At 51.3% G+C, this 22,085-nt stretch overlaps 1 protein-coding gene across 2 annotated transcripts; it reads left to right on the forward strand.

Moving 5' to 3' along the window:
• The first annotated feature begins 16,928 nt into the window (after positions 1 to 16,928).
• Positions 16,929 to 21,828, forward strand: SIX3 (SIX homeobox 3). Of its 2 annotated transcripts, XM_030945565.1 has the most exons (3): positions 16,929 to 17,990; positions 20,375 to 20,534; positions 20,956 to 21,828. In XM_030945565.1, exons 1-3 carry the CDS (start codon positions 17,224 to 17,226, stop codon positions 21,055 to 21,057), a joined length of 1,029 nt encoding a protein of 342 aa, XP_030801425.1. In that variant the 5' UTR covers positions 16,929 to 17,223; the 3' UTR covers positions 21,058 to 21,828. The 2 variants fall into 2 exon arrangements, with proteins under 2 accessions (XP_030801425.1, XP_030801426.1); XM_030945566.1 differs by lacking the exon at positions 20,956 to 21,828 and having other exon boundaries at positions 20,375 to 20,853.
• Positions 21,829 to 22,085: the final 257 nt, after the last annotated feature.

Genomic DNA, 22,085 nt, shown 5'->3' on the forward strand with positions numbered 1-22,085 from the left:
GCATCCTCCAGGCTTGACCCTGTAGGCCTGAATCAGCCCAAAGCCAGCCTGTGCTTCCCCTTGGCCAGAAGTCCTTCCAAAGCAGATGTTAAGGTACGTGCAAAATGTTTGAATTGCTTGATCAGACAGCCCTGGTCCTTTGAAAAAAGTAGAAATATTGCCTGAATAAAACAATACAGGTTTTACTCTGGTACAGATGGCAATAATGAAGAATCACAGTTTCTGTTATCAGGCTTTTTAATACATTTGTCTGAGTAAAAGGAACATATAATTCTAAAGGGCAAGGGAAGAAGATTTTAAGTTTTTGCCCTTTTTTATTTTAATGGCTAAACATAGTAATGCTAGCTAAACACAAATTCTTGTCTGTTAATAGGTTCCTCTAGTTTGTAATAAATAGGAATGCTAATGACTAAAATTTGGTATTTGGTATGCATTAGCTTTTGTAAGTCTTTTCTTTACAGGCTTCATTGACATTCAATATGGCAAGCTTCCTTTGAAACATATTTATAAAATAAATACAGTATAATTAAACCAACAAAGCCATCTTTTAAGTAAGCTTAATAGCTCAGTTTTTCACTCTGTAAATTTTTTATTTTAAGGAGGAAAAATAGTTATACTCAATTCTACTCTATGTTTCATTTTGCATATAATATTTTCCTTCAGTTTGTAATCTGTGCATATCTAATTCTTGACAACTGTGATTATTAATAAATGTGCATGAAAAACATGCTTCAGAGATTCTTCCACAAGAATATTTGTTGTTAATGAGAACTAAAACATATCTTGACAAAGACAATATAGGTAATACATGTGTGTATATATACATATTTCAATAGCTAATGGTGGTGTAGTTAATACAGAAAAATGGATTAATAGATGTGGCAGGTAATACTCTAAGTGAATGCTGTTTGATAAATGTAACTAAAAATATTTTAATTATAAGAAAGCAATAGGTAAATAAAAGCAATTATATTTAATTTAGCTTTCAGCTTGTGAGCATTTTCTGTAAGCTTTAATAGAGGAGATAGCCTGTGCAGAAGGCTAATGGTATAGCCACTGCTAACATTGCTCATTACGGTTTCTAAGCAGTACTAATTCTGAGGTGTTTCTCTGGAAGACTACAGTGTTCTTCATAAGGGTACTTGCAGGCTGATAAGTCTAATTCATGATAACATCTACCTCATTCAGAATATTAAAGTTTACAGAGTCCTCAGCAGTTTGAAAATCTTTATACCATTTAGAACCACGATCATGTTTACTTAAGGACAAGGGAAAAAGTGATATCTCGCACTATAATAAGTAAAGTGGAACCTCATAACTGTTTCTTAAACACTGTCCTCTACAGGCACAATAATATTGAGACCCCATTTACGGTATGATGAATAAAAACAGTTGACATCATTGTTATATACTTTATTTAAAACTGTTACCAAGGTTACTAATTACCGCCACTGTGTGCAACAGGTCCCTCTCAAGCGGTATCTTTACAGATGAACTGTAAATGTGTAGGGCTATAATAAAAGGCATAAGGGATTATGCACAGGCAAAAATGCTGAAAATCGCACAAACACATCTACATTCTTCGGTGCATCACTTTGCAAACCTCCGCTTTCGATGCTGAAATACACAATGCGGCTTTTTGTTAATTCGAACATTTAGAGAGATGTTAACTGTGCCCTGAAGCGGCTTCACAAATGTCGGGGAGCAGAGGAGGTAGGGCCTACAGTGACCAACAAAACCTGCTGCTGCTGCTGCTGCTGCTGCTGAAAAATGTTCTCACCTCTTCTGCACTCTTCGGGGGGTACCTGGCACACGGGGAAACCTGCCTGCATTGTGTCGAGCAGGACTGCAGGGAGAGAGCGCGGAGCAGGCGGGGGCACGGCCGCAGCCCCGGGCCCGCACCGCCTCCGGCGGGGGAAACTCGCCCAGGGTGCCGGGGTGGCTTTAGGGAAAGCGGGGCGGCAGGTGACATCCCGCTCGGCCCCCGCCACCACCCCGCCAAGTCACACCACCCCGCCCTCAACTTAGTGACACAAATCCGGGCTCTTAAAGTCTTTGCGACTGATCGTACTCGCTCATTTATAAATAATGATCTCCGTATAGATGCATAACAACAACATACCAGAAGTGTTTGGGGAGAAATCCGATTAAAGTCTATAGCTTTTTTCCCCTCTCTCCCGGAGCAAAAGTCTTGCCACAGGTCAGCTGCCGCGGCCGGCCCAAACTGCGGGGTTAAAGGGAAGAAAAGGCTCCAGGCGGGAGGCGGCTGCCCCGGCCCGGACGGAGGGAGGGAAGGAGGGAAGAAGGGAAGGAGGCTCGGCCGGGCATTTTGGGGGAAGGGAGCCGCCGGCTTGGCTGGAGCGTGAACTCTGCTCCGGGGACCGATTTCCCCCCGGCGCCAGCATCCCCGGGCAGGGGCGTGGGGCCGCCCCGCTCCGCCCGGCCCGGCCCGGCCTGGGGTGGCCGTGACGCAGGACCGTGCTTTGCTTTCCTCTTTAGGGCGATTTAGGGGAACTAGAAAAACAAACATCGGGCCGTTTCATGAAACGGTGGAGAAAACTCCGAAGGGAATGAGAGCGGGGCACATCCTTTTAGAGGAAGGACAAGGGTTCTCTGAGGAGGGAAAACAAAAGATGACAGTGGTGGCTGTAACCCCACCATGAACCAGGGACCTTCTGGCCATGGTCGGACAGCTAACCTCCCCGGACTTCCCATTACCTCTCCATGACACTTCACTAATGCTCACACAATGGCCAACTGAGCAGTTTAAGTAAAGATATTTTAACCTGAACCAAACATTGTCTCCAGACAATAGGATGCAAAGCAACATCTGGTACCACACATAAACAGTGCTGTGCAACAGCATATGCTCGACGTCTGGAAGTTTATGTCAAAGCTAAGCAGTCGAGGCATCGCTGCTTGGCATGAAATCTTAATAAATGGCTGTTTGCTGTTCTTCCGAGATGAGCATCTCGGATCCTTCCTCTCAGGGCGTCCTCTTCAGGCTGAGACTGCCCTGCAAGACATCTTCGGACCCCATCCGCGCCTCTTCCCTCCCGCCCTAGAAGCAGAGCACCAGTGAGAAATGCCGTGGGGAGAGCCCGTGGACCGGCCTGGGGACAGCACCGTGTTCGCCTTTCCCCGCTGTGGGTCCGGCTCGGCCGCCGGCGCCGGTGGAAGCGGCGGAGGCTGAATGGCCAACTTCAGGGAAGCGCTTCTTTAAAGAGGAGGCTCTAGGCTAATGAAACAACGGGAGGTGACTATTGCAAACAGCTGTTCCTCATACATATTTCATTATACAATCAGATAATGCGTCTTACCACCTTCTCAATTATTCGCAGATAAACATTTTCAAGACGTTTTGACATCTGTCTTAGGGCCTGCTATTAATTTAGTAATCACTATGGTTAAAAATGCATGGGGACTGCACCTCACAATAACTCGGATTTTTCTTACGGAAAAACTATCGTAAGAGCTCGCCCTAAGCAGCTCATCGGGTCAAAGAGAGCCCCGAGATGGAGGGAGCACAAGATCTTTGCCCTGCAGCCCTGAGGCTGCCGCTCCGGGGGAGCTGCGCCGTCCCCCCGCACCGTCCCTGTGCGCCCGGGCTGTGCAGCTCCGGGGCCCCCCTGGCTCCCTCCGGAGCTCCCGGGAGAAGAGATGGGCGGAGGAGGCCGAAGGGGGGAAGAGACGGCACCTTCCCTCGCCGGCGAGCCATAAAAACAGCCAGAAAAGTCGCGTCTGCCTCTTCGGTCGGGCTCTGGGCGCAAGCGCTGCCGCCTCTCCCGGCGGGCGGAGCGCGGTTCGGCTGCCCCGCCGGGCCCGGCAGGTGACACCGGACACTGCCCCGCCGGGACAGCGGTCCGCCAGCCCTCCGGCCAGCGTGCCTGCCGGCCGGGGACAGCGGGCAGCCGTGGCAGCTCCAGTGGCATCGTTCCCCGCGGAACAAAGCCCGCGGGTCCCCGGCCGGGCAGCGAGATACGCTCCTCCTTCCTAAGCGTCGGTAAACTTCTGACAGCAAGTTTGTTTCGCTGCTGCTGAGCTGGTTGTAAACCCGCAAGGCTCTAGGAAGTCTCAGCATCTGAAAATTGCCTCTTTTTCTCTTCCTTGGCAATTATCCCTTTTCTCAAAATCAAGCGCACACCACCCCCAAAGCGCAGCTGTACACGCGCAGTACCAGATGTTTATACATGAGCATTAAAGGGCAAGGTAAACTAGCAAACGCGAGAATCAAATCTCGACAGCTACTTCAGACATTTCATTGATTAAATTAAGCCACTCAGCGCCTTTCCCCCCTCCCCTTCCCCAGGTTACCTCTTTTTAACCTCAAAATCCACACACAATCGGCGCCTTTCACGACCCTGCCCCCCCCTTCCCTCCCATGCCCAGGTAAGTAGATGGAAACGCTTGCGTACCTTCCCGATCCTGCTACACAAGATCTTGATCACAACTAGTTTCTAGAGCTGCGGTCTCGACAGCGATAAGGGGAATCGTTTTTGCAGAAAGAGCAGGACCCACGCGTGAGGCAGCACAACGAGGGAGAAATGGTATTTTTAGCCTGGCCAGACTCCTCTCCCCGTCCCGCGGGGGCACGGCCACCGCCGCTGCCCGCCAGTTCCACCAGTTCCCAAAGTGCTGCCCGTCCCCGATCGGCGCATCCCGGCGGGCACCTGGCTGCGGGTGGGCTTGCTCTGAAGCCTCAGCCAGAGTCCCGGCCGCGAATTTCATTTTGATCGCACTGCCGAGTAAAGTGCCGGCGCCCAGGACGGAGGACCTAGGAGTGTAAAGGCCTTTCTGCCTCGCAAGTGGCGAAAGGCAGAGAAGGATTTGGGAACAGCCAGAAGAGGGGATGCTCTGTGAAAAGGAAACGAGAACTCTCAGTGCTCTCTTCAAAGTATTGCCCACATTTGAAGACCTTGCCTTCTCTCGAACGCTCTGTAAAGAGCGAAAGGGTCAGTGGTGAGCTCTGAGCCTCTGGTTCAGATCCACCTGGAACCCATGATTTTAAAAGTCAGAAATGGGGGAAATCGAGCTGTGAATGTGTAGAGGGGAGACCCTTACACCTCAGCAGCATTCATTATACTTTAATGCGAAGTGTCAAAAGCCCGCTGGAATCTTTGCCGCTCTTGAATGGGTCCTGCACTTGCTCAGAGCCGGTCTGCACCGACCTGGCTCCTGACTTCAGCTCTCTAAGTCCTCGCAGAATTTCAGCACTGTACTTGCAACTTTGCCCCCGCAGAGCCGTCCTGCTCCCCGTCCCTACCCCAGCCTCAAGACGTCCTTTGCCCTATTGATGTGTGCCACAGCCAAACAGGGCAAAAAGACGAGAATTGTATTCGACAGATGCTGCTCACTCGTGAATAACAGGTTCAGCGCATACGGTATCTCTCGCCATTATCCTGTAAGTTAATATCGAGTAGCAATAGCTGTCTAAATATCAAAATCTATTTATAGGGGATGCAGAGCTATGACCTCTCCATCTGACCTTCAGGAATCGCAGGCTGGAAAACAGGGCAAATGAAGAAAGGGAGGTGGGGAAAGGATAAGCCCAGGATTACAATGGAGATTCGTGCGTGGCAGAGCTGGGCTGGGCTGCCTTTGTTCCGAAATCCTGAGAGGACTTGAATCTTTAGGACGGCACCGGCCCTGCGGCCCAGGGGAGGAGAGGCTCTGTCCGGCTTCTCTGTGTCCCTGCCGCGATCGCGGGGCTGCTTCCTTCGCTTCTGCACAGCTACAGAAGTTGTTGTTGTCGGGTTTTAGGTGGAGTTGGTTAATTTTTTTTCACAATAAGAAAAAAAAATAAAAGCAGGGAGAAAGACAAAAGAACGCCATTGACTAAGGAACAGGTCTCTGTGAGAAGTGAGGGAGCAGAGAGCTCAGCAAAGTGCAGACTCACAGCTTAGGAAATCATTTTGCACGGAGGGAAAGAGGTGTTGGGAGTATTTTCTGATTTTGAGCCTCATAGCCTTCCCAGGGCAAATTAGGGAGCGAGGTTTAGGGAGTTTTCCCAGTCCCTCCCCGGCAAGCAGCAGGATGGGGGGAAGCTGGGCGCTCTCGGGCGCTGCCCGGGGGTGCCTGGGGCCCCCGGCAAGGCGAGTGTCGGGGCCTTGGGCAGGGTCCCCGTGACGCCCCGTGCTCTCAGGGGTCACCCCCTTCCCAGCGGGCGGGGAGGGGGAGGATGCTCCGTAGGGTCCCAGAGCAGGCATCAGTGTTACAAAGCGCATCCCCTCGAGGGGAGTTGGAAAAGGGAGGATAGCAGGGGGGGCCAAGAAGAAAATAATAATCCCAAAGTACTTTAGTACTTTTTTTTCCCTCTTTTTATGGAGCCATCGAGTGCTCGTCCAGTCTGAATTAACAACTGCGTAAAACTAGACTAACTGCGCCCCCGCCCTCCCCCCTACCCAGCGCCGGCTCCCGGCGGTAATATGGCGCCTGCGAGAGAGAGAAGCACTTTTCTCGGTGTTTAGCAGTGGAAATGTGCTCCCTGAAGGTCACACCAGGCGACGCGCCCGTTGGCTGCCGCGCAGCGCCGGGGCGAGGGCCGGGCCGGACCGGCGGCGGCCCCCGACCGCCATCCCGCCGGGGACAACAGAGCGGCTCGGGCAGGTCCCCACAGCCAAATATGCCCCTGGCTAGGCTGTCTCTTCCCCTTTATGCTTCTGTGTCTGCAAGGGGATAGTATCCCATCTTCCCTCGCTATCATATTAGAAAAAAAAAATCAAAAACTCTGACCAAAACACCCAGCAATCGACCACGTAAACCAGCCCGGCGCTCCGAGGGAGTTATTCCTTGTGTCTGGAAATTAAAAGGCTCAAATCTCCTACGTGACCATGTTGAGACACGGGAGCACTGTTCGCAGCTACTTCAAAGCGGCAGTCCTGCTTGGTTTGGAGGTCGGAGCTACTGTTCTTCAGTAAGAGAAGTGTAGTTCAGGAGGCAAACTCTGTCCCCGGGGGGTGTGCAGGCTCTCTTGCCGCCGTCTAAGTGCACCTACCATGGGAAAAGAGAGGCAGGGCTGCTCACCGAGCTGCTTAAATGTTCTCTTCTTTCTGCTGCCGGGGGCTAAGCAAGGAGCAAGCTTCTCTACCTTTCCGAATAAAATTAGAAAGATGATTTTTAAAATCGCTTATTCTTGGCATTTGCATCGCACTTGAGAAGTGTCTGGGGGAAAAATAAAAAAAGGATCTCCCAAACTCTTCCCAACACACTTGGCAATAATCTCCTTTTAAATCTTGGGACTTGCTACCACATTATTCTCCGTGATATTGCATTCCAAAGAAAATAGACTGGGTATTAGAAGAGGAATCCCCTCTTCCTAATGAATATTTACCCTGAGGTCATTACATCCGTAATGGTCCTTGCTAACTTACCTTGCTCCCCTCTTTCTCTGCTAGAGACTGGGATTTCAATCACAATGCCCTCGATTTTAAAGTGCCGTGTACCATTTAATGGCGGGGTGCAGGAGAGGTTAGAATATTATTGACTTCATGCAATATATAAGATGGATGCATTTAAGACTTTTAACTTTTTGTTGCAATGACATGCTGTATTTTTATGAGATACCTATTATGCAGACAGAACCATTGTGCTGTAGCTGCCTCACAGTTGCTGGATCGTTTCTATCAGATGAAAGATTTTGAATAGTTTTCTTTCAACAATGCATGCTTTTGGTCTTGATACAAAGAACGTAGGCATGGTATACACTTAAACAGCTCTGTCACAGAGCAAGATTAAATAGAGTATATATCGAACCCTGTCTACAGTATAATACGTACAGGGAACAGAATGGAGCTCCCTCCTCCGCTGAAGGAGCACATTAAGGTCTGATGTCCTGGGAGCATCTTCCAGGTTTCCCTTATCTCTGATATTTCGTTAAGCTGTTAAAAATCTTTACAGACGGGCTTTAAAATCGGCTGTTTCTCGCAGAAAGAGCGAACTTGATGACAGAGTCTTTTAACAAAACCCACTGCTGGCGCTCCAGGAAAGGGACAAGTCGCGCTCTATCCAGTCCCCCATCTCGGCCCCCGCGCCTGTCCCGGGCAGGCGGCTTTTCCCTGCCCTGCCGCGGAGGGGAAAGAGGGGCACGGGTTCAGCACAGCCCCTGGCGTGCCTGTGCCCACGCCGGTGCCCTCCCGCGGCGGCAGCCCCGGGCCGGGTGCGGGAGGGCGGCGCCCGCGGCCGCCGGTGCCGGGCGCGGGGGGCTGGGGGTGCAGCCCGGGGGGCTCCGCGCCCGCGGCCACCCCCCTCCGGTGCTCACTCGAGCGACTTGACCAAAGTGCACGTGCTGAGCCCAACTTGCCTCTGCCCAGCTTTGTGCTCGCCGCTGATTGAGTCCCCATATTAAGCTCGAGATCCTTTCTAAGCAACTGCTAAGAAGTCAAGAGCATCCTTGCTTGCTTTCTCTCCGTGGCCTTTCATGCCCTCAATTTGTTATTCTACTGACACTTTTCTTAAAGTTAGCGCCTAGCATTGAAACATTAGCAACAAAAGCCCTGGAAAATCTCTCCCTCCTCACCACTAAATCCTCTAATGGGTCTGTGCGTCTCGAATTTTTATTTGATTTCCAATAACCTCTAGCGCTTCAATATTAAACCTACCTGAACCCAGTACCTCACCTATGGGATATTTTTCAGTGCTGCTTTGGAAAGTAGAGACGCTCAGATTTCCTTCCACGTGCACCCACTAATTTATAAATGAGTGTATACAGCTGTCTTCGTGTATATCTGTGTCTCTGTATCTGCAGTAACGCTTTCATTTTGTGTCAAAATAACACATCCTGTCACTCCACGCCAAAAGTATATTTATCGAATGAAATAGCACCGCAAGCTGCATCTTCTTTATCAAACCTTCTTTTCTGTTTTACCCAATTGTTAAATATCTTTTCATTTCTTTTCCTATTTTAAAATATGTATTACAGTAATTGTTACTTGGAGGTCTTTTGTGTATCTATAGCTCCTTTGATTCATATCTTTTCCTTTCTTTTAATCGTGTTACGCGAAATTATATACACATTTCTCAGGAAATCCAAGGAGCATAACTTGATTAAATAAAAACCTCCTAATCCTCGAGGTTTGCTGCAAATACCAATTTTTAAAGTACACTTTCCTAACCCATGGGTTTTTTGAATGAAGATCCCTAAGTCCTCTTCACTTTATTACACGGATTTGGTGAAATGATTCTTCAGGCTCTCTAATTTAAATAAGTTTTAGTGTGAACTAAGAATGAACATTATCCTCTAACCTGAGGTCAAGTGAAGGGTGATTTACATGACAAAGAATAATTCCCATTTTGTCCAATATGAAACAACTTCACCTTCGGCATCATTAAGAAGAGTTTAGCACTTTCAGGGCTTTGGGGGTTGGGTTTTTTTGGTAAATAGTTGGCTATGTATAGCGCAATTTCCCTTTTATAAATCACAATACAAAGGCTGACTTCTTGTGCTCTTGAATTTCGGCATTATTTTTATAGCCTTAAGTAGAGTGAATTTGCACCTGCTGGTATTTAAACTTTAACATATTAGCTGGGGAGGACTTATCAACCCAGAGCACTGCCTCGAAGCAAATTAACAATCTTCATTAAAGTAAAGGGGGGGGGGGGAGAGGAGATGTGACCATTTAAGAAACTGTCCCGGATCTCTCCGATCTACACAGGTTCCAAGTGGATTATTTGGGGTCTTTACAGCAGCAGAATAACCGCTTTACTCCCCCTCCCCCCAACACATATTCGCTTCCAAATTTCTACTTCTCTCCCGGCACTTTAACCCTCTCGATACCTTCTTGCCCTCCGCCTGGAGCGATGCCCTGCGGAGGAAGGTTGCGAAGAGGCAGGGGCAGCTCGACTGCGCTCCCCGTCTCAGCCTCGGCGGCCTCCTGCTCCCAGCCCACCTCCCTTTAAGAGCACTTCCCCAAAAAAATCAAGTCGTGCTCTTGGCGGTTCCTTCTCTCTCTCTTATGGTCACTTTGAGCTGAGCTTGCTCCCTCTCCTCGTCTTCCTCACATTCACATAGTCTCACGCACACCACAGGAGCCCGTGAGGAAGTGATCTTAATCTAAATATCAAACTTACCGTCCGGAGCATCCTGCCTTGTGAAAGTTCTGCTCTCTTGGGTCTCAAAGTTAAGGAAACCACGGCCATCCCTCATTAGGAGCTCAGGTCTCGGGGAGAGGGGCTGCTGGCGGAGGGCCACGGGCGAGGAGCTGAGCCCCCCAGCTCTGCCCGCCCGGCGATGCCGGCTCCGCGCCCCACGGGGACCGAGACCCCCTTCCCCGCATGCGGCCCCGGCGCTCTCGGGACGGGGCGCCCCGAGATTTCTCCCGCGGGCACGGGCGTGCGCGCCTGGCCGTGGCTCCGGGGGGGACCCGCACGCTCCCCGCGGCGGGAGGGGGGCCCGGGGCAGCGCACCGGCTCTGCCCGGCTTCCTTGCGGGGGTGGAGGGGGGGTAGTGTGCTTGTTCGCAGCTACACCGGGAAAGTGGGAGCATTTCGTGTTTACAACCGGCTCCGGCTTGTATTGGTGAGATGTAGTTCAAGCAGCGCTCCTGTGTGTCGCGGGCTCTTAACTGGAGCTTTGCGCAGTCATTGAGAGCAATAGAAAGTATATGGAAATCAATATATAGACAGTGTGGAGGGCAGATAATGGATTCGAGTCAGTGAGTGTTATAATCTGCATTATGGGCTTCCTATTGTTTAGACTGAGCACAAATTTCCGAAGGGTGAAGTGTTGGGTTTGGGTCCCCCCCTCCTCCTTCTTCTTCTTTTTGGAGGGCTTTGTGTGTATAGGGGGAGGGGGAGTGTTAAATCCTCCAGCCACAATTATCAGAGTACACCCACTCCCCCCTTCCCGCCCGCCCCATCTGATTTTAAAGGTAGTGCTTTCACGGCGAAGCTAATGACTTTCATTTAATTGAACATGCCCTGATGTAGCGGATTGTTCTCGCAGCCCTACGCCTTTGTTGCTTTTGGGGGGAAATAAAGCTAATCAAACCTTTTGTCACGGCCAAATTCTCCCTCAGGGTCTCCCAAACATTTGTTTGAATAATTCACCTCAAGAATTGAAAATACTAATTGATTTTAAAATGCCAGCCCGGAGGGACGGGGAGGTGGGGGGTTGGGGTGGGGGGGAGCCTGGAAATTAGAGGCGAAGAGCGAACGTCTACCTGCCAGCAGCGAAGCCTCCGCAGCCGCTGCCCCCGCCGGCAGCCGCTGCCGGGCTGAGCCCCCCCGCAGGCTGCGCTGCCCCCGCCGCCGCCGGCCGCGCTCTCCGCTCCGTCCCCTCCCTCGGCCTCCTGTCCCCCTCCCCACCGCCAAGCTGCGCCTGGTCACCTCGGTCCCGGGTTCTCCGCTAAAGTGCCGGCGGTGGCAGGGGTGGGCTCGGCCGGGCGGGGAGGGGATCCCGGTCCGGGCGCCTCGGCCCCATTCAGGGAAGAATTTTGATGCGATTCATTAGAAGTAACGAGTTGACATAAGGTAAATCTACATCGAGGGGGCCTTTCTTTGAGTGCATGGGGAAGCTTCATTAACCATCGCTAACAAGGCGTGCAAATGCTCTGATTGGGCAGCTTTCTTGTAACGCCAGGGCCTTAGCAGGATGCCCACCTAATGAGGGTCACTACAAGAGACTGATAAAATATTCAAATTTTCCGTCGCACCAGGAACTTTGTACTAAAGGAGAAAGTTGAGACAACTGCGTGCTTGTTTACCTTGGGAAGGCACACTCGGGGGAGAAGGCATCTGGCTGTGACATCTCCATCTCCCAGAGAAGCCCCGAGCTGGATGGTTGCTGTTTTACGGACGTTTATTTGCTAAATTCGTCAACAGATTTTCCCCCGCCTTCTCTCCTTCTCCCCCATTCTAATTGTGTTTCTCTCGGATTTAACGCGCTGATTAATAAATAACCTGTCTGCGAGGTTCCACACTTTTCTTCGCTTCTCTTTCCTTGCTTTTTTCCTTGAAGATTTATTAAAATCAGCCTGATGGCTTTAATGACACGTCAATCATTTCAAAGTTGCTGCTTGTTGCTAATATGTCAGACTCTGTACACATCACCGCTACTTTCCTCTCCGTAGCGTTTAAAGCCAGTCCTCTCCTCCCCCCGCAATTTGTTTCTTCAAGTTTTCATCGCTAGGTTACGATTTCTAATTAGAGCTAAGTATTTCACTTACTATTTAATTTAGACGCCAGCACATATATCATACCTAGATCAGTCAATCAAGTGTCCCTTGTTGATAATGCTACATCATTAAGAGTTGTGTTTAATTCAGGAGCAAGTGACTGCACGGCTGTTTCTGCTGCAGAGCAGGTAACTTTCGACTGGCGGGAGCTGCTAGCAGATCCAGAGGGATGGGGGAAAGCAGCCCAGCCCAGCCGGGAGGCGGCTGCGGCTTCCTCACCTCCTCGGGAAAGTTTTCTGCTTCCCAAGCCGCCACCTCACCGCGACGGCGAGCTGCATTCCTTTTCTCTTTTTTTTTTAAGTAATTTAAAAATTGTTATTATTAACGTTTCCCTCATCCAGCCTCGGTGTTTATGCAACTAAAGCATGAGAGGACTCCCCGGAAGTTTAACTTGGAAGCTGAAGCAGTATTTTGGACCACTAATTAAATACCCCCTCGACTTCTTAAGCCGATCCAAGCAACTAAAAAAAACATCACTTGCCACTTGTTTGTTATCAGCACCGGTACAGCACACACCGCATCCACAGAGCTCTGTTGCGCCAGCCGGATGGGCCGCATCTTACACACCCATCAAATGCGCATTCATTTATCCCGGGAAATCGTGACTAAAGAAAGAGAGGAAGAAAGAAAGAGGAAAGGAAGGAAGGAAGGAGGAAGATAGATGTGTTTTTAAAGATAGCATCAGTGCAAATTTGTCAGCGCTTGCCCTTGCAGACTGACAAAAATCCAATTAAATCGTTGTATTAATAACATAAAAAGCCTAACAAGACCAACGCGATGGGTTCTCCTTTACCTGCCCCTGCTCTCCCTTTCTCCCCCCCTTGGCTTCCCCCTCGCCGCGGCCGCAGTGCTGCGTTTTCCTCTCGCCGGTACCTCGACCGCTACGCCCCAGCCCCGTCTGAACCACTGCCTCCCCGATAAAAAAAAAATAATCAGCGCTCGCAAGCGTCGACTGAGTCACTCCCGAGTCAGGATTAAGGGGCACTAACTAGGCAGCAGAAAATCGCAGCCTCCTGGGAGCTACCATCAAAACAAGCAGTGAAATAAAGGAGCTTCTCTCCCTGCTTCCCTTCCTCTCCCCAGAAAAGTCCTTCAGGTTGGCAGCCCGACACACACACACGCACACAACTTCGCAGGGCTCCCTCCAGGACAGAGCACTGGCTCGCCCGGGTTTGTTTAGGGGGAGGTTTTTGGGGAGAAGGGGAGGGTTGCTCCCCTGCCCTGCAGAGCCACATGTCATTCTAGCAGCTGAAACAATAAATCATGCGGGACCGAGTAAGATTGACTGCAAGCGGACGGCAGGTTCCCCGGCCTGGAGAAGACGTCCATCGTCAGAGCAGAGGGACCCCGCCTTGCGCGGCCGCGGACCCCGGGCCCCAGCGCGGGGGTGGGGAAGGGCCGTGGGGGAGGAGGGGGAGGCCGCGCACCCCCTGGGCGCTCCCCCGCGGGACCTCCGCCTGCCCGTAACAAACTTACAGGATCCGGAAAGGATTTCCCGGCCGAGAGGGCAGCCTCTGCCCAGCCCCGTCCGCCGCCGCCGCCGCACTCCCGCCGCCGCCGCCGACCGCGCCCGGCTCCGCGCCCGCCGGGGCGCCCCGCTGCGCCGCCGCTCCTGCGCTCCTCCGCTCCGCGCCCCTCCGCGCCCGCCCGGCGGCGGCGGCTGCGGCTGGGCGTCCGGTGGGTCCGGGCTCGGTATTAGCCGATCCCATTGACAGTTTGCAGCCAGCAGCTGCAGTCATTAAAAGCCATTTACACCCTGGCCTCCTCACACAAAGCTGGAGCGCCAACAATTATCTGCTTGCACATTTCAGGACATGAGAGTGTGTCCCTAACAGGCTTAGGGGAGCGCTGAATCCCCGGCCGCGCTGGGCAAGCGCAGGATCTGCTCCCCGAGGTCTGGCTAGCCACCACCGAGCCTCGGTGAGCAGCGTCTCCAGCCGCGGGAGCCGGCGGCAACGTCTGAGGATGCCGGCTCAGTCCTCGTAAGAGCCTCTGGCCAGCAGAGCTCCCGTGCTGGACCTTGCGGCACAGAGAGGAGACTGGGCTTCAGCAAGACCTTGGTGTTAGCTGATAGGCAGGGTTGTGGGTTTGTTTGGTTGTAAACACACAAGCACACAGAATACATGTATTAAAATACCCCAAGGAAGGATATTGTGGAAGAAAGATTTTCGCCAGAAATGCAGTTGTTATATGTTTCGTAATGCTTGGTGGGGAGAAAGGTAAAAAAAAAAAAGGGGAGGGGGGTGAAGGAAAAGAGAGAGAAAGAAAGAATATATGTAGAAGCTTTCAGAGATTCATCAGGAATACTAATAGAGGGGTTGCAACCTAAAGCTGAACGACCAGTGTATGATAGTCCTTGTGATAAAAAAAAAAAAAAAAGAAAAAACCAACCCAAAACAACAGAGACTGTTTGGATGTTATTCTGGAAATACATTTCAAGGTTGTTTTATTTGCAGCTCGAAGAAAAATGGAATCAAATATTAAGAAACTCCCGCAGGAATTCCCCCCACTCTCCCCTCTATAATCCTTTACATAAAAGGAAAGGATTACAAAGAAAAAGATTTTTTGTGTGTGTGTGTGTATTAAAATCTTTGGCTAAACATATTGTTGTCCAATTAATACCTCCAAGTCGATTTGTAGAGGGACTGAGAAGTCTCTTTCCCTCCTTAGCTGTACGACTGGAAATATGAGCCAGGGAGGGTGGGAGGGTAAAAAGAAGTTTTTCCCAAGTCTGTTAACAGAAGTGCTTAAGCAGATCACTAAAAATTAAGAGGGCGAATTATTTCCATTAGGACTATGAAGCCATGTAGCACACCGATGACAGTTTAGTGGAAATCAGATGAATGTGTCATACAGCGAGCTTCTTCCAGTCCAGCAGCTCTTCCAACTGGACCTATTCATCTGCCACTTAGAATTATTTCACGAGGAGTGCGCTGTGAAAGGATCACAACCAGTTTGGAGCGCAGCTAAAGAACTTCTACCACCCATAGCAGTATTATTATTATCCTTCGGATAGGGCAAGTCACGCTATGTTTTCACATTTTAATTGTAATATCTCACTTCCCCCCCTCCTTCCCTCCATTGATGTCTGAAAGTAGTTTGGGCTCCAAGCCTCACCCCTCGATCTCCATCGGAATGCAGAAAAGATCTTTAAAAAAGTTTTGAATTCCTGAATGATTTTTCTTCTAGAAAGGCGGCTTAGGATAATTATTTCAGCTTTATTGAGGGCAGATTAGTTGAAGTCTGGATGCTGCGTTTCAATACTCGTTGTACATGCCTTTACAATGTCGGTATTGTTTGCTACTGTGTGTGAACCTATTCAAAATATACACTTTTTAACACCAAGCAAAGTCCTGTCTAAATATACACAGTAAGTCTGGAAAGATGTCCATGACCCGTACAAATCTCTGTAAATCACACTTCCATAGCTACAGAAACCAAACAAAAGAGTTACCAGCTCAAGATGCTGATTAAATCTTCTTAAAAGCAACATACCTAATAATAAATATAGTTGCATGGTAGCAAGGTCTGACGACCCAGCTGTGTTTAACTGAGGGATGAACTCAAACCACCACTACGGATATTTTCCCTGCTCTCAATTTCATAGTAAAAAATAAGTAAATGCATAATTTAAAAAAAAAGCTCAAAATCACTTTGGCTCGCATCCCTTTCCTCTTCCCAGCAAGAGAGCCTTGCAAGTTGGGGGGCAGAGTTAGCGGGGAAAAGGAGAGGTACGGTGTAAAGCCCCGGCGGATCTGGGGGTGAGGAACAACCTCGCAAGGTCGCTGGGCTCCGGAGAAAGGAAGGGGCGAGGGGAGGTGAGGCGAGTGGGAGGAGGAAAGCCAGGATACAAGAAAAACAAAGTGGGGAGAAGGAAGAGAAAGGAGAGGGAAAGGGAAGACGAGAAGGAGCGGGAGGGCGGGGAAGCGAGGAGCGGGACGGGGGAGGCAGCGAGCTGGGGTCGGTGGCGGAGCCGGGCGGCCGGAGCGGAGCCGGGCTGGGCGCCCTGGGCGGCTCCCGGCGGAGCGGCCGCGGAACTCCGCACTCAGCGGATCCCTCCTTCCGCGGAGAGGGGCAGGGAGCGGGAGAGGGGAGGAGAGGCTCTTGGGTGAACCAGGGCTAAACCCAGCCTGTACTGTATGTGCCTGCTTCTGGGAGGGTCACCGGCGCGAGGATGGGTCTAATGATCTCATCTTTCTTTTCTTCCCCCGCACTATTAGTGCTCAGATAGGCAGAATGAAGTGAAACTACGTGCAAATCATGTGTAAATTGTCTCAGTTAGGAGCCCTTTATCCGAACATGTATCCCAGCCTGGCCCATTTACTTTTCCCCCATATCTCCTTTAGCTTTAACGAGGCTCGTTAAGATCACAATAATATTCCACCCTCTAATTGCTCATCCCATTCAACAAATATGTGCACACTGCTTTTCGCATTATTTGATCCCTTATTTAGGAGGGGTGTGGAGAAGGAGGGGGGAGAGACAGGGAGAAGGGGAAGTGCTGAGATTAGGAGTTGCAAAGATTAAGGAGGAAAAAAAAAATCCAAACAACAAACCAGGCTTTTCCACCAACCGCCCGGCTTCCCTCCCCCCCGTGCATTTGGGCGAAGTGGTAAAAACCTTCCTTACGTACTCCGTAATGATTGGCAGGGCTGACAGTGATTGGCAGCGGCTGCCATGGCAACGCCACAACGACACTCAGAAGACCAATAGAAAAGCGAAACAAAATGTTTCAGCGCTGCACTCACTGTGGATTTAGGGGAGATATTATGAGGCTGTTGTCATTAGGGCGATCGCTGTTGAATCACTGAATCCTGACTCGGCGGCGGCGCGGGGCCGGGTGTGTGTGAGTGCGTGTGCGTGTGGAGTGCGTGTGAGCGCGCGTGTGCGTGTGCCCGCGTGTGCGTGTGAGTGTGTGTGCCCCCGTGCCTCTATGTGGCTGTGTGTGCGTGTGCGGGTGTGGATGCGTGCGCGGTGCGTGTGCCCTTTCCTCCCTTCTTCCTCCCTTTCTTTCTTTTCTCCTTGATTTATCTCCCCCTCTCCCCGGTCATCCCATGGTGTTCAGGTCCCCGCTAGAGCTTTATCCCACCCATTTCTTCTTGCCAAACTTCGCCGCCGATCCGCACCACCGCTCCCTCCTTCTCGCCAGCGGCGGCGGCGGCGGCGGCAGCGGCAGCGGCTCGGGCTGCAGCCCCGGTGCCGGCGGCGGTGGAGGCGGCAGCTCCCGGGCACCCCACGAAGAGTTGTCAATGTTTCAGCTGCCCACACTCAACTTCTCCCCGGAGCAAGTGGCCAGCGTCTGCGAGACGCTGGAGGAGACTGGAGACATAGAAAGGCTGGGGAGGTTCCTCTGGTCGCTGCCGGTGGCGCCGGGGGCATGCGAGGCCATCAACAAGCACGAGTCCATCCTCCGCGCCCGGGCGGTGGTGGCCTTCCACACGGGCAACTTCCGAGACCTCTACCACATCCTGGAGAACCACAAATTCACCAAGGAGTCCCACGGCAAGTTGCAGGCCATGTGGCTCGAAGCGCACTACCAGGAGGCCGAGAAGCTAAGGGGTCGCCCGCTGGGGCCGGTTGATAAATACAGGGTGAGGAAGAAGTTTCCGCTGCCCAGGACCATTTGGGATGGCGAGCAGAAGACGCACTGCTTCAAGGAGAGGACTCGCAGCCTCCTGAGGGAGTGGTACCTGCAGGACCCTTACCCCAACCCCAGCAAGAAAAGGGAACTGGCTCAGGCCACGGGGCTCACCCCCACGCAAGTAGGCAACTGGTTCAAAAACCGAAGGCAAAGAGACAGAGCGGCGGCGGCTAAAAACAGGTCAGTGGGGCTGCCGTGCCACTCTCCGGGGCGGGGGGCGAGGTGGGCGGCGGGACCGGGCGGGCGGGCGGCCGCGCTCCGCTGCTCGGCAGCCGCGGGGCCGACAGCGCGCCTCTGCCTCTCCTTTCCTCCTCCTCCTCCTCTCCACCGGGGAGAAATCGGTCCCCTCGCCGGGCGGGTAGGTCTTCTCCCGGCAGCCGCCGGGATGCGACAGGGGTAGGCACGGCTCAAAGTTGCCTGACGTGCCTCCAGCCCTGCCCCGGCTCCCTGCGGGCTCTCGGGGTGCGGGCAGGGCTGGGGCTCCCGGCGGGCGTGGGCAGCTCCACGGGCGCGCCTGTGTGCAGATATGCGCGGAGCACCTCGGCTGCCGCGGGGGCAGCGCCCGGCTCTCCCGGCCTCCCTCCCTCCCTGCTCCGGCGGCTGGCGCGGGCGACGGGAAACTCCACGGCTCCGGGTTGGTGGGCTTCGGTTCGGCTTTGGGCTGGCCGGGATTTGTGCCTGGCCGCTCTCAGGCGCGGTTCCCCGGCCGAAAGGCCGCGGCAGGCTGTGCGGTTCAGAGCGGGTTTCGGCGGAGCCGGCGGCTCCGTTCCAATTGTTCGTGCTGCTCTGCATGCGCAGCGGGACCAGCACAGGCATACCCCAGAGCTCTTTAGCTCACAGAGAAAAGGAAAAAAAAAAAAAAACCAACAAAAAAACCCCCACACCAAAACCAAAAACAAAACAACATTTAAGAGACCGGGAATCTTTTTTCCCCTTGCATCTTCATTTCTGTGTTTACACCACATGGCGACCTGGCCTCCTGGTCGTGTGTTTCCTGTGCATTTACACTTGCATTTATTTGCGTGTCTCTCGGAATCTTTTTTCATTTTTTTTTCTTTTCCGCTTTGCTATGATAAAAGCGAGGCACCCTCCTTCCTTTCTTTTGCTTTTTTTCTTTCTTTCTCATTACTGTCGTAAAAGTTATTTTGCAAATGAAAATGGACCCTTAATTTAGTTTGACACATTGGTTTTATTTTAATTTATGTTTCGCTACCACTGTAAGCGTGTAAACAAAAACTTCTTCTTATAAATGCTGTCTCTTAAATTCTTCCTAATTACAGCAGTGGTGCTACTGATTAAAGATTCTGTAGGAGAAATGCAACCTAAAAGTGCTTTGCTATTTAATTTCCATTAAATGGAAAACAGAGCAGCTTAGGACTGTAAATAAACAGAAGTTGCCTACGGATGCTTTTGTTGACTCAAAGCTGTTGACAGCAGATGAATGCACCAGGATTTGTAAATGGGAGAAAAATCAAAGACCCTGAAATTAGACAGCTTAAAATAATGAGAGATGTAGAATAAACCGGCTACTTTTTTTTTTTCTGTTCTTTGCAGGAAGTTAAATTTAAAAATACCCCGGTGAGAAACATTTGAGCGAAGAGTGTGTTTTGATTCACACAGGCAATCCTAGGCGCTAGAGGTTGAGGCTGGGTGCTCAGTCCAGGACTTTTAGCTCTTATCCCCGAATTAGGCTTTCTTTGGGTTTCGAGTGGAATAAACGGGCCAAGAGGAATATTTGCAATATGCTGGGATACCTAAAAATATTTATTGCCTCTTAAAAAAAATCAAAGGTAATATTCCCTTAAGCGTTAACAATGAAAGAAATGAAAGAAAAAGCACTTTAAAGCTGACTATGGCTTTCAGATTAAAAAAGGACTTAAATTTCGAGGGGAGAGAAGCGCTGTGTTCCACATTCTCCTTCTTTTATTTTATTCATTGCGCTGCGTCCCTGGGACAGGACCTCCCTCCTTCCCTACCGCAGACTCACAGTGTCTGTGCACTGGGAAATATTTAGGCAGGTGTTGGCTAGAGCACAAAACGGGGTTCCAGTACGATTCTTGCCCGCTACGGACCGCTCCTCGAAGCTTTTCGCGGTGTCCGAGTGCTGCAGGGGCTCACCCCCCGCACGCTTTCTCCTAGGCCCGCCGCGCTGCGGGCACGAATGAATGGCACTTTATCCGGGGAAAGAGAAGGCGCTGCTCGTGTTTTCCAAACGCGGGCGCGGGGAAGCGATGTCCCCTCGCTCCCCGTCCCGTGTCAGACCGCGGCCCCCGTGGCCGTGTGTGCTCCGGGCGCGTCCCCCCGCGGCGGCCTGGCCGGCCCGGACAGCGGGGGCAGCGCGGCCCCGGCCCGGCCCGGCCCGGCCCTGCCCGCCGCCGCTCGGGGCTGCGCGGGGCGCTGCGGGAGGGAGAGCGGCCGGCCCGGGGCCGCGCCCCACGGCCCGGGGCCGCTCCCGCTCCGGGCCGACCCCGGGAGGGCGCAGGGCCGGGCGGGCGCCGTGCCCTCGGCCGCGCCCGGTGTCTGAGCGGGGCTGTGCTGTTGTTTTGTCTCCCGGCGCGATGCAGGCTCCAGCACCAGGCGATAGGACAGAGCGGCATGCGGTCGCTGGCAGAGCCCGGCTGCCCGACACACAGCTCGGCCGAGTCTCCGTCCACGGCGGCCAGCCCGACCACCAGCGTCTCCAGTTTGACAGAAAGAGCCGAGACGGGCACCTCCATCCTCTCGGTAACCTCCAGCGACTCGGAATGTGATGTATGATATCGGAAAACAAACAAACAAACAAACAAACAAAAAATCCAAATCCAAACAGCCAAGCACCCTCTCCCCGTCCCGAGCAAAACAAACCGAGGCAACCTAGAATCAGGACACACACACGCATGCACGCACACACACAGCCGGGAGGAAAGAAAAGGCCAAACCCGACCCAAACATAATAGCAAACAAACAGACAGGGATCAGAGAATCCACCACCACCACCGTCAGCCAACACCACCACCAAGAGATGGAGCTAAAACTTCAACAGTCACAAACGCTGGTGCTGCAGCGGGAAGGGTGGGGGGAGGGCGGGAAATAATAATTATTATATATATAAAAAGAAAGGAAAAAAAGAAAAACAAAGCAAAAGTGACAATTGTATTCTTTTTAGGACAAGCACGATTTCTCCTTTGCGCTTTTCCATGGACGCATTTCACCCACTTGCATGATGATGATGATTAAATTTGTATCTGGGAAAAAATATTCTCTATAGTAAAGGAAAACAAACAGAAACCAGACAAACAAATGCAAACTCCGATCGAATTTGTACAAAAATCAAAAATAAAAAAAAAAATTAAAAGGAACTCCTTGAAGAGGGAAATAACAAATGTTTATCGCCTTTTTGTTGGTCCTATTTCTCTTTCTCTCTTCCTCTCTCTTTCTCTGTTTGTTTTTTTTTTTTAGTCCGAGTGATGGTCCAGCCAAGATGCAATTTTCTGTTTTTTTGTTCCGCAGACAATCATTTTATTCGTAAGCACCTTTTTTTCTACACTTCTGTCACTGCCTGTGTGGGTACTGGTTATAAATGTGGAAAAAGAATAGTTATGACTGTAACAGATTTTTATTTTTATTTCAAAATTTTATATGAATTATGTATATCTTAATGATGCGGTCATTTTCCCAGTTTGTAATATATGTGTAGAAATGCTTGTATATGATATTTGCTCTCCTCTTTCTTCCTCCCCTCTCTCTATCTCCCTCCAACCCTTTCTCTCTCTCTCCTTTTTATTTTCCTTGACTCGGTGTTCCTTGCACAAACTTAGCCGTCGAAATCTGACGTGCTTGGTTTCCAAAAGGGACCTCAGCGATAGAAAAAAAAAAGAAAAAAAAAAAAAGCTTAGGGTGCAACTGTAGTTATCTTATGCAAAAGCTATTTTGAGTATTTCATAGCAGCTTTGGGGGGTCTCTTCTTAAATTCCACGTAGGACGCTTAAACTATTGTTTCCTTAACTGCGTGTTTATCTATATGTACAAACTTTCTAAATCAAATACAGTATTCCATTTTCTTATCTACCCAGCGATGTCGGTGTTTCTGTCCGCCACGGAAAATCACTCCTTCCCCGTGGGCTCCTGGCCCCGCTCTCTGTCCCGCGGCGGGGCGCGCAGCGCTGCGCGGCCCCTGCGCCCCTCCGGCCCTGCCTTCCCCGGCTCGGCAGGACAGCCCGGAGGGATTTTACAGGGACGGAGCGACCCTGCGAGGAGGCTGCGGGCGGCTACGGGGACACAGTGCTGCGCCAGGCA

This window comes from Camarhynchus parvulus, chromosome 3 (assembly GCF_901933205.1).
Source record: "Camarhynchus parvulus chromosome 3, STF_HiC, whole genome shotgun sequence".
NCBI classification, from domain to species: domain Eukaryota; kingdom Metazoa; phylum Chordata; class Aves; order Passeriformes; family Thraupidae; genus Camarhynchus; species Camarhynchus parvulus.

What these genes read in the sequence shown, in the direction of transcription:
- SIX3 (XM_030945565.1), top strand. Translation starts at nt 17,224, where the DNA reads ATGGTGTTCAGGTCCCCGCTAGAGCTTTATCCCACCCATTTCTTCTTG. An exon ending in GCGGCGGCGGCTAAAAACAG is followed by an intron (nt 17,991 to 20,374) that starts GTCAGTGGGGCT and finishes GGCGCGATGCAG; the next exon opens with GCTCCAGCACCAGGCGATAG. An exon ending in CGGGCACCTCCATCCTCTCG is followed by an intron (nt 20,535 to 20,955) that starts GTAACCTCCAGC and finishes TATTCTTTTTAG; the next exon opens with GACAAGCACGATTTCTCCTT.